We start from the raw sequence: 12,164 nt of genomic DNA, 5'->3' as shown, positions 1-12,164 counted from the left end.
ATGTGTCATCCAATTTATAACCTCAGCAGGGAAGGAATCATGGCATCACTGATGATGCCACAATGTCTCTGCACAAGTGAAATCATCGAGTGACATAACTGATGACATCATCACAGAGGCGCCATTCCCATTGGCGCCGAGGGTTCTGTAAGAGGGTCTGGTCTGTCTGGTCTCACGAAAGTAAGAAAGAAAGAAAGAAGTCGCCAATGATGTGATACAGTTCTAGACGGCTCGGTCTAGTGCCATGTCACTACTATAGTGACGTCATATATCACCAATGACATCATAAATCACTGATAATGATGTCACAGACAGTGATGAGGTCACAAATCATAGATGATGTCATACTGTTCTAGACGCGTAGGCATCCATCGAACATCTCATTTAGATATCTTGAGGTGTGAGGTTAAGGTACCCCTTTGAAAACGAGCATGCCAATTTTTCCCTTGCCAAAATGTAGCCTGACTTTGGAGCGTTATTTATCCCCTTCCCGTCTTCATGTCTGATTTAATGGCTGGTGAAACGCAGGAACCCAGCCGCACTGGACGGACAGCGATGTGCAGGAGGCAGCCAAATTCTATCTCAACTCAAATGACCACATTTTCACAATAGGCCTATATTATTATGGCACAGTAAAAAGTCATATTAAAACCTTTATGAATTCATGTCAGAACATAATTATTTAGCTCCTGATTTCACAAAACGATGCTGGTAGCAGCGATGGATGACTACAAATGTTGACTCACTTTCATTTTGCGGTTATATTTATTATTAATAATAATAATAATAATTTATTTGTATAACACTTTTCAAAACAAGTTACAAAGTGTTTCACACAGACGAATCAAAAAACAATAAAACAGGATGAAGATAAACCATAAAACAAATACCATATACATACACCAAGTTCATTCAGATAAAATATCAAATACAGTAATTACATAAAATGAAGTACAATAAAACGAAAGATAAAAAATATTATAAAATAAGTAAAATGGAATAAAACTCAGCCATGTGAGAGTAGAAGGATATAAAAGGCGATCTAAATAAACATGTCTTTTTTGGGAGTGTTTTAAAAGATGACACGAAGTCTGCTAGCCTTATCTCCTCAGGTAGGGCACTCCAGAGTCTAGGGGCCCTAATAGCAAAGGCTTGGTCACCGCTAGCGCAGAGCCTATATAGAGTCTAGGCTCTGCCTGTTCTTCAGTCTAGGCCCTAGAGACTGAGGAACAGCCAAAAGGGTCCTACTAGCCGGGGATCTCACTGGCTCGTTTAGAGTTAGGAACATAGGTCACAGCAGCATAGGTCACTTCATCACCATCATTATTGGGAACCTGTAAAACCAAATGGCCAAATAGTTGTGTGATTTGCCCATTAAACAGTGCAACATACTGACATAGTGTAGCTTTGACTGATGACAGCATCTTCTAATGTTACAATTTCTTCAATAATATACTCCATGTCATCTGTAACACTGCTGTTGGGTAGAAACATCTGAAATATTGTACGATTCTCTTTGAAAGTGTGTTTTGTGACTGTTGGAGCCTTAAAACCTGATGAAAAAGATTGTGTAATGTCAAAAATAGTTACATGGGCGTAAAATATGAATTATTTTCTTTATTCCTGAAAATGTGTTTTTCCCCCACCAACAGTGATGCGACAGGACAGACAGCTCACCTGTACTTTAAGAGCAGTCTCCTTTTTCTTCTTCTCGTTGGAGTGGTTGATGGTGGCGTAGATGACTCTGTCCTCATCTGTCTGACCAGTCTGACCAGTGAATGCAACACAATGGCTGGTCAGTGGCACACAGGTTTGACACTTCCACTGATTTTGTTTATTGTATTGTATTGTATTGTATTGTATTCTATTCTATTCTATTCTATTCTATTCTATTGATTAACCTTTAGTACCTCTGCCAGTTTTCGTCCTTATTAGTTTCTTGTCTGTCAGCACGATTTCTCAAAAGCTTACAAATGGATTTCGATCTTGGACCATGCAACAACCGAATTAATTTTGGTGGTGATCCAGATCAGGGATTTCTGCCATCAAACGATTATACATTTTTAGCGATAACTATGAAACTAACAAGAAAGAGACTTGATTCCCAATCCAAAGGGGATGCTAAAGGGATGCTTATTGCTATTCTAGTCTAGTCTAGTCTAGTCTAGTCTAGTCTAGTCCTTCTTGCTTTCCTCTTATCATTTTTTATCACAGGAGGAAGTCAGACTGAACTTTGTGCCTCAGTCACATGTAGTGGATAACGGGTGGGAGTATGATCTGACCTGCTCCTGGCTGGTTTCTCCTCCAGACTGCTTCACTGCAGGTTTGGCATCACAGACTGTCAGAACCTGGACAAATACAGCCCATGTTACAGCTTTCCATTCCAGTAAAGGTCGCTTTTAACTAGGGCTGCACAATATATTGTTTCAACATCGTCATTGCAATGTGCGCAGGTGCAATAGTCACATCGCATCACGTGCAATGACAAGCAAGGCAAATTAACTCAAACACGTCATGCTACAACTTTTTTTCTGCTTGATACAAATGGAAAACTCACAAGGTTCTAATTTTTCATGACTAATGTACAAGAGAAGTCTGTCTGATATAACATACAGTAATTTACTTTGATTTAAGGGTTTGTTAAGAGTAGTATGTATGTTAGCTTTCCAGGTTTTGCGGCTCTGAACTCTTTTGGGAAACCTCTGGTGTTGTGCTAGCCTATTTTAGCTTAGCCTGCCTAGATGCTAACAATCTTTTTTACTAAGATTCTGGACCAACTCTGCAGTGTAGAACTGGAACCATGATGCCTAACCAACGTTGGACGCTGATGTCTAGCCCACGCTGGGGTTTGACGTCAACCAGATTTTCATCTCCAACCAAAATGCTACTTCCATCCAACGTTGGATAGACATCATCCTCCAACGTTGGAGGATGATGTCTATCCAACGTTGGGTTTTGACGTCAACCCGATTTTCATTCTCAACCAAAGTCCAACGTCAGTCAAATGTTGGAGTCCAACGTCTATATAACAGTAAACTGACGTCCGCTGCCAGCTGGTTTATTTCAGTACAGCAGCGAACATAATGCACAGCCAATCAAAAATTGCAATATTTGCCGCAATATTTTTCACAATATCAAATATCACATTTTTTGTTTGTTTTCTGTGTCCCCCCCCAATGGGACAATAGTACAAGACAGGTAGGGAAACACTGAACTGTAAGTCAATCCATACATGAAGCTTTTATTTGGGGATTGTATTGCCTCAATTCTTTCTTTCTTTTTCTTACATATATTTGTTTAGCCTTTCCATTTAGCTTTTTTCCCAGATTAATCATTTGACTTTTTTTGTATTGATTTGGGTAAAGATCAATACAGTTTCAGCTCATTGTTTTTTTTTATTTTGTTCTGCATTTATGGCAATAGACAGTTATTCCATTAAGCAATAAGCCCCAAGCGGCCATGGTTTGTCATGTCTAAGCACGCCCTTAGCTGTGGTAAAATTACTGTAAATCACAGCCTCACCTAAGGTTTCATAAAATAAACACACAGCAACAAAAGATGCAATATCGATAACAAATAATCATTCTTCCGCCAAGCAATGTAGTCAGCCGAATGAAAGTTTAGCAGAATTGTTGGTTGCCAAGCAACATACTGTACAGACACAGCAACACAGTGACAGTGTTTGGCACAGTGATACTTTAATGCAGTCATAATCAAGGACTGGAACTATCCATTTAATAATAGCTGCTTTGCTACAGCTCTGCAAAGTCCTAACTGTATAAACATTTGATGCTTCAGTTTTCAAACTCACAGTAATGTCTTCCACTGTTCTTCTGTTCCCTGAAAACATAAATCAAAGGGGAGAGGAGAGTTTAGCTTCTGCAGCCAAAGTCTGGCTTTATCAATGTGACGACAATTTACACAACTATCACGAACATCTTGCGTGATACGCGCGCTCGATTCCTGCAGCTGCGCGCGCAGCTCGGCTGCTGCGTGGCTCTTACATCACTGATGATGTCACAACTTCGCATCACTGACGACATCACATACTCTTATGGCATCACTGATGATGTCACAATGCCTATGACATCATCAGTGATTTCAATCCACAATTGCTCAAGTGACATCACTGATGACATCAGATGACATTTATGACATCATCAGTCAGACAAAAATGTAAACAAAAACAGAGAAACATTGCCCACATGCTCCCTTTTATATATACAGTATAAGATACCGGTAGATAAATGCTCTCACCTCTAGCTCTCCTCCAGCACACGACAAGTGCAACAACAACTATTATGAGTGCAGATAAACCCACCAAGAGGGTCCACCAAACTTAGAAGAGAGAGAAAAAGTTAAAAACAGTTTGTCAGCAGCTTCAAGTGACCTATTGATTCAAAATCCTGTCAGTAAAAGAGGAGAGTATTTCACAACATGTAAAATATCATATTTGGCATTTGTTGTAGTGATGAGTTACAGCATGTATTGTTATTGTGATGTGTTTATTTTGTTTTCTATTTTTTAACCAATTTGAGTCAGATATTGCACATATTGCTCAGTGTTATTTCACAGTAAACATACCAAGTTTGTTTGTGTGTGTGTGTGTGTGTGTGTGTGTGTGTGTGTGTGTGTGTGTGTGTGTGTGTGCGCACGTGCCTGTGTGGCGTGCGTACATGGGAGAGGGGGCTTAGAGACATGGGGGTAGGTGCTACAGGTTACTGCACACTGCACAAATTTGCAAGGTGTTATTGGCTCCAACCTTTTTCCTTTTCCTTGGCTTTTGTTTCTCAAACAGCTTTCTCACCTCTTCTACACAAGTACAAGTACTTACTTACTACTGACGAGCTACTCTACACAGACAGTTATATTGTAAACTAACTTATTACTTTCAAATGAAAGTAACTAGTAATAGGTAGTATATTACATTTTGAAAGTAACTTGCCCAACACAATTTGTGTCTAAGGGAAAGTCTACCATATGACATGGAGGTTGCAAAATACAGATTTGCAAATAGCTGTTGTGAAGTAGCCTGGGTAAACCCAGCCCCCACGTGACCTGCTCTCAGACCTGTTCTCAGTCACCTACTAGTGACTGAGAACAGGTCTGAGAGCAGGTCACGTGGGGGCTGGGTTTACCCAGGCTATTGTGAAGGCTGTTACAGCACACCTGGTTCCACCATAAGATACAAAAACCACAACAGGAAAAAAGGGACAGAGAGCATAATGTGAATTTCTGTGAATGTGAATGTGCATGACTTCTGCCTCTGCTGGGTTTTGCCGGTTGATTTCACGGCAGCAAAACTGAGTGAGACTGTGAGAGAGTGACCCCTCCCACAGACAAGTATCAGTCTGACAGGCATGTTTTTGACATTGTTGACTTTAAAAGCTGTGTGTGTGTGTGTGAGAGACAGAGAGACAGAGAGAGAGAGAGGGACAGAGAGACAGAGAGAGAGAGAGACAGAGACAGAGACAGAGAGAGAGAGAGAGAGAGGGACTGAGAGGGGGGGGGGGGCAGAGAGAGAGGCTGGACTGTGTATGCAATGCAAGATGGAAAGTGACTGACTACCTTGTGGTTTTGAATTGGGTGTAGAATTGGTTGTCGTCGTTGCTATTGTTGTTGCTAATGTTGTTGCTATTGTTGTTCTTGTTGTTGTTGGTGGTGGTGTTGTTGTTGTTGGTGGTGGTGTTGTTGTTGTTGTTGTTGGTGGTGCTTTCGTAGCTGGACAAAAGAGATAAAAGCCCAAACAAAATATAGGGTCAGTCAAGAGCTCACGTTAAGAGCGAGTAGAGTTCAGCTCTGTTCTGTTCTGCTGCATCAAGATGCAACTTTCTCCTCGTCATGCTGTGGACTGACTGACTGTCTGTCAGCCTGCTGTGGGTCGGCTGGTCCGCTCCTGATGAGAAGGCCAAACCACCAGACCTCTGCTGGCCCAACGCTAAGCCCCTGACCACTTCCTGAACATCTCTCAATACAGGAAAGTTGTGAGGAACTACTGTAACATCAACAGAAGTGTGTTTCTGGGGGAGATTTTGCAGATGTTTGTTCTGCAAAATCTCCCCCAGAAACACACTTCTGTGGCCTTTAAAGCAGCTACGAGGAACTTTCATTTTTGTGTTGATTTTAGCGGCGCCTGTGGGGAAAAAGTGGTACTGTTCTCCCGGAACAAATATTTTATTTCCTGAACACCGAGGCTCCTCCCACTGTGTCCACTGGACTCTCTGAGCCAGGCAGGGCTTCTCTGCAGGGGCGCATGCGCACGCGCACGCATGCGCACGCAGCGACCAGCAGCAGATGTGAATGACGGCGGTGTTTGTCAAGTTTTTCGTTGTTTTAAGTGTTTTAGGAGCAGTTTTAACGTATTCTTGTTTCAAGTATTCACTGACTATCTGTTTTACACCATTGGCTCTGTTGAGCGACCAACAACGTAACGTTACGCCGTCAGTCGGAGGCGGCTTCTTTGTCTTGCTTCCCGCGGAAGCCTGGCTAGGCTAGCTCGGAGTGCTACCACCAGTGCTACAAGGAGGGCTACCATCTAAATCTACGCCTCGGATTTAAAGACTGTCCTCTCCCTGGGAGACTCGAGGAATCCCTCATAGAGCTAATCTATACCTTCTTCATTTTAAAAAGCCTGTTAAATTAGCCGTGCCTAGTAAACCTACTAGCAACGGGCTACGCTTAGCATACTGGCTACAAACAAGCCGACGCTAGATAACGTTAGCACTGCCTAGCTAACTGCCATCCATCGTCTACAAGAGCCCGGCTATCCAGGAACTCTCTTCTTAAGAGCCTGCAGAACCGGGAACTCTCCTTTGTGTTTGAGGATCCAGGAACTCTCTTCTTAAGAGCCTGCAGAACCGGGAACTCTCCTTTGTGCTTGTGGACACAGTGTAAGCATGGATTTCTACGCCATGATACTAGCGTGGCTACTGTTTCATCTAGCCTGCAATCTTGGACACGCTCTTCTGTCTCCTGATCGCCCATCACGGCTGTCTTCTGATCGTCCACCACGGCTCCAGTACAGCAGAGAGCTGCTTCTTCGCTGGAACACACATGATCCTCCTGCTGATCTCAATCCGGTTAACTTCGATGGATTCCAGATGTCCGGTTCCCGTGACCTCTCCGGGGGACGAGATCGAAGGACTAGGACTAGAAAACGAGGAAGAAGAGGCGGCGTTCGACTGAGGCTGAAAACTCAACCTCTCTCCCGCATCGCGTTACCTTCAATTATCCTCTCCAACGTCCAGTCTCTGCGCAACAAGGCTGATGAACTCCAAGCTCAAGCTCGTTACAGTCACGATTTTAGAGATGCCTGCATCCTAGCCTTTACCGAGACTTGGTTGTCTGACAGGGATACAGACAAGGACCTAGAGACGGTGGGTTTTGGGGCGCCTATCCGACAATGTACTTTTAAGTACATTGTACGTGTCTTTACTACTTTTAAGTACATCGTACAGATCCCTTGAGGTGTGTTTTTATTTTGTTTTTATTTTACTTTTATCCTGTGTTTACTTGATCCTTTTTCTGCTGGAAAACTGCTGCCATTGCTCCATGTTTGTTTTAATTTGTTCATGTTTTGTTTTTTCATGTATTCGCTATGCTTTTTATGTCTGCTGCACACAAATTGCCCTTCGGGGACAAATAATAAACTTGAATCTTGAATCTTGAATCTTGAATCTGAGCGAGCCTCCTCTGCTGTTTTACAGTATTTATGTACTAACGTTTATTGGTTTATTCGCAGGCCGGAACAAGAGCGCGCGCGAGAGAGAGAGAGAGAGGAGGGACAAAGAGAGAGAGAGAGAGAGGAGGGACAGAGAGAGAGAGAGAGAGAGAGGAGGGACAGAGAGAGAGAGGAGGGACAGAGAGAGCGATAGAGAGAGAGAGAAAGGCTTGAGTATGGAAATGCAAGATGGAAAGTGACTAGTGTACCTTTTGGTTTTGAATTGCCTGACCCGCCCATCTCTTTTGTCGTTGTTGCTATTGTTGTTTTTGTTGATCTTACCTGAAAACAAAATAAACAGTCAAGAGCTTGCATTGATCATATCCAGTAACCAAGTAAATAAGTAAGAGATAATGAGATCATAACATCATTTTTGCATGGTACTTTGAAACTTTCAAATAAAAGAAAGATCGTTTTTGTTGTTTCTCATATCAAGATGCATGTCCTTCCTATTTCAGAAGTATTTTAATATATTGATATATTTTTTATGCATTTATCGTTTATTTGATAGGGACAATGCAAGTTTACATAGTAATAATTTTTCACTCATGTCAAACAAGTTAAAGTAACTGATGTTTTGCATACAGAGTGTATAGCTATTGCTAGTTTCCAACTCCTGTCCCTAGTTAGGCTAAGAAGAAAGGTGAGAAATTCACAATTATAGCATGGTACATATTACTACATAGTATCATAGTATCAGAATTACAACATGTACGTATCACATTTGTAAGAGTAGAGAAAGAGAGTAAACCAGAGTAATAACTCAAATTCAAATCAATTCAAAATTCAACGCAGTTCAATTAAAAATGCATACTGTATCGGCTTTTTTCCATTCCATTTTGTTTTCCATTGACAAAAAAGCGAGTCCATGAGTCCAAGTTGAAGTTGGTAAAATAACAGATATTTATTTAATGTTTCCAAAAATAATCAGGTCAGCTCAAAACATGTAACTTAATCTTTGTTTTCTTGTCAACTCCTGTAAAAAATAGCACAGGATTAAAAGGATAAATCAGGATTCAAATGAATGTGGTTCAAAGAAAATGTATGCCCTTTCTCCTAGCCTCTCAAACATTTTGCCTCCACCCATTTCCTGATACAGGTCTGTAAGTCACCCCTCGTCATGCAATTCACCAGTCTAAAGCGAGGTGGGGTGCTCAGAAAGCAATTAGATTAGAAAAGTGTGCAAAATGTCAGGCAAATACATTTCAATATTAAAATAGAGAAATTAGAATAGAGAATATTAGAAAAAAGAAAGAGAATACTTCGAATAAGCACAATGGCTCCAACCCATACAGCTGTGGTTAAGCTTCAGCCAGTCTTTAACATTTTTATTAAAGATCTTAATATCTAGAGTTAGTTTTAGATCGGTTGCGTTCCACATTTGAGAGCCCTTCATGGAGAAAGTTGACTGCCCGAAGGAGGTCTTACGGCGTGCAATTTCACAATTGCCACTTGCTGCGCTCCTGGTAATCCTAGTGCCATTTTGTCTACTGACAAACCTGCACAAACTGCATGTTTTCTTTTGCCATCATTTTTAACGCTTGCTTATACAGGGATGCAACAGGCTGAATTATAGTCAGAGGGGCTCCACACTGTAACACAGTAAGACATATGAGAAAAAAGCATAGCATGCATAAACAACTGTGCAGCTTTAAGTATGATGCATAATTAATTGAAAGCAGTTTAGATTGCATTTCACTGTCTTTGTGATCTTTTTGACATGTTTGTGAAATTTAAGCTTGGAGTCTATAGAACAACACCTACAAATTTGAATTCATTTACTGTCTCAATTTCCTCTCCCTGTATTAATTGTTACTCCAAGAAGGCAGTTTGAGCTGAATAGGTTCTAATGTTAATACAGTACTCACTGTTACAATCAGATAAAGCAGAGCAGTTGGACCTTGTTGTTGTCCTGATATGCGCCGTCTGCTGGTGTAGAGTTATATGAAGATTAATTACAGTTAGTAATATTAGTAAGTAACTAAGTAGTAAGTTCAGTTTTGTAATGTGGGCCCCCTCTAATAAGCTTTTAGTAGCTTCCTTGGGGTACCCTTTCGTACACACTGATCATTGTTGTATATGAAGCATATTGTATTGTGATTTTTTTTTTGTGTATGAATAAACAAAATCAAATCAAATCAAATCAAATCAAATGTATCTGTTATTTAATATGCATTTTAATGCAGCCTTACCTGTTACATGAAACACAACATCAAACATGAAGTGATTTTAGTCTGAATTCAGCCATTCTGCACTGTCTCTCAGTCTCTATCCATCTTGTTCTCTCGCGCTCAACTGTCAAAGCGTCTGACCTAATGCTTCGTAGTGAGACATATATGACACTTCCTGTAATTACAGGTTTGTCACTTCCCCATAGCAGCCACAATTCTTCTTCTTCTTCTTTTTCATTTATTGTCTGCCATCACAGAAATGTGTTACAGTATAATGTGCAACAAGTGCCAACATACAGAAAGAAGAATCAAAACTATACAAAAAGATAAGAGACATGGGCACATACAGACTTAAACCTGCAGCAATGTAGTCCTACAAACCAGACATCAAATATAGAAGGTAAAAGATAAGGACAGCATTAAATCCACCTGGAATTTGTAAAAACAAGTCCAACCTATCCGCCTATCATTACCATTAAATAGTATACCCCCCACCTCCCACCCCCAGATCCAGCCTATCAGCCTATCAAATCATTAAATAGGCTACCCCCCCCCCCCCCCCCCAGCCTATCAAATCATTAAATAGGCTACCCCCCCTCCCCCAGAGTCCCGCCTATCTACCCCCCTGCTTATTAAGGAGGGTGATGGCATGAGGCACAAAAGAGTTTTTGGTCCTGTTCAGCCGACACCGCGGGACTCGGAACCGCCTGCCCGATGGAAGCAGCTCGAACTCCTGGTGGAGGAGGGGATGAGAGGGATTGTTTACTATTTTTTGGGCCAAACGCACAGTTGCTGCGTTCTGGCTGTTAAGGAAGCCTTGGTTGATGGTCGACCGATGATCTTAGAGGCCTTTTTAATCAATCTAGCCACCCTATTTTTTAGTAATAGTAGTAGTAGTTTATTTGTCATTGCATAAGAATTTACACAACGAAATTCCAGGCTCCCCATCGTGCAACCATTCAGTACAATACAATACAATCACCAATTAAATAACAATTCACCAAAACAATTCACCAGGCGCCACAGTATATAGACACAGACTAGTAATAATAGCAGCAGTATGATAAATAGTATATAGTAATAATAAAGTCCTACAAACCGTTAGACTAATTGTACCATACAGTGCCACAGTAAGGAATGATACTCTGTATGGTGGAACAATAGAATAACTGGAGTATTTCTGGGCTGGCCCCATAAGCCCTCAATCTCCTCAAAAAGTACATGGGCTGCTGAACTTTGCCACAAACACAATCCACCTGGATAGACCAGCCCAGGGTGTGGTCCACCCGCACAGCGCAGACACAGGGATTTGTAGGATTCCACCTGTTTTATAGACAAGTTTCCTGGGCTCTTCCGGTCCCTTTCGGGAGTCTTCTTCCGGCGTTGTTGTTGTGAATACAGAATCTAGCTTAGCTAGCGAGTTTTTAAGAGCTGCACTGGGGCAAATTCCTATCAACTGTGTTGAGATGGCAATAAAGTATTGAATCTTCAGTCTGTCCTGTCCCAGCTGCTGACTTTGCCTGTTGTGTCCATATATCAACACTGCTCACCAGCGGATTCCACCAGGAGCATCTGTGTGACGTTCTGATCTGCGAGGTGGCTGGAGCTGCTCGCAGCCACTCGAGTGAATGCTTGTGACTCCCCCAGACCAGCACCGCAGTCCAAGAGCGTCCCAGAAGCAGCTGTCCACTCTGCTCTGCCAACGCTGCATACACATTGTATGCGAAAGCGCCGCCGTGCGTAAAATTCAGCTCGAGCAGGAGCCTGGCCGTTCACACCAGACACGCTCTGTTTTGCTCTGCGGCAGTCACAACTTGTAGGTTAGGTTACCTACTGTCACGGCGTAGACATCCGGTTCCCGATCCGGTTTCGTTCCGTCCTCCACGTGACTTCAAATCCGCACCATTTTGACCGGCCGAGTTTTTCGAGTTGAATCGCACTCCTTCTCCCTTAGGCTATTAGGTTCAGAGGATTAACACCAGGTGGTGCTTCTGTTAAATCGTTCTAAATAATTCCCCGAATATATGTCTGTTATTCAGATATTTGGTAGTTTTAAGGAACTATCTCAAAGGCTCTCTGGTGATACACCAGCAAAGTTAGATGTTAAGTTATAATTAGATTAGCTGCTAACTTTATCCACCTTGCAAACATTGGCTACCCACAGCTTTTTGTGTTGGAACTAATTGTTGTATAGTGCATTTAATGATATCTGTAGGTTGAGTTTGTCTGGTACAGCGTGTTGGACCCTGGGTTTGGGTCAGGTCTTAAGATGG

General features: G+C 41.8%; 1 protein-coding gene across 2 annotated transcripts in view; it reads right to left on the bottom strand.

The window, feature by feature from the left end:
• Positions 1–871: 871 nt before the first annotated feature.
• The window catches only part of LOC310779190 (uncharacterized protein), a 30,289-nt gene continuing 18,996 nt past the window's right edge, over positions 872–12,164 (bottom strand). Inside the window, exons 2-8 of one of the 2 annotated variants that reach the window (XM_083639695.1) lie at positions 7,930–8,002; positions 5,569–5,721; positions 4,258–4,338; positions 3,812–3,840; positions 2,283–2,348; positions 1,678–1,767; positions 872–1,334 (exon numbers count right to left, since the gene is read on the bottom strand). In XM_083639695.1, coding sequence (XP_083495821.1) covers positions 1,248–1,334; positions 1,678–1,767; positions 2,283–2,348; positions 3,812–3,840; positions 4,258–4,338; positions 5,569–5,721; positions 7,930–7,960 — 537 coding nt within the window. In that variant the 5' untranslated portion in view covers positions 7,961–8,002 and the 3' untranslated portion in view covers positions 872–1,247. The remainder of the gene's footprint in view (positions 1,335–1,677; positions 1,768–2,282; positions 2,349–3,811; positions 3,841–4,257; positions 4,339–5,568; positions 5,722–7,929; positions 8,003–12,164) is intronic. The other variant, XM_083639696.1, reaches the window with a different exon arrangement.

The sequence above is a fragment of the Poromitra crassiceps genome (genome assembly GCF_964638095.1).
Source record: "Poromitra crassiceps genome assembly, chromosome: 7".
Classification (NCBI taxonomy): Eukaryota; Metazoa; Chordata; class Actinopteri; order Beryciformes; family Melamphaidae; genus Poromitra; species Poromitra crassiceps.
Note: the sequence above shows the minus strand (reverse complement) of the source record. Positions and strands in the feature narration are given on the sequence as shown.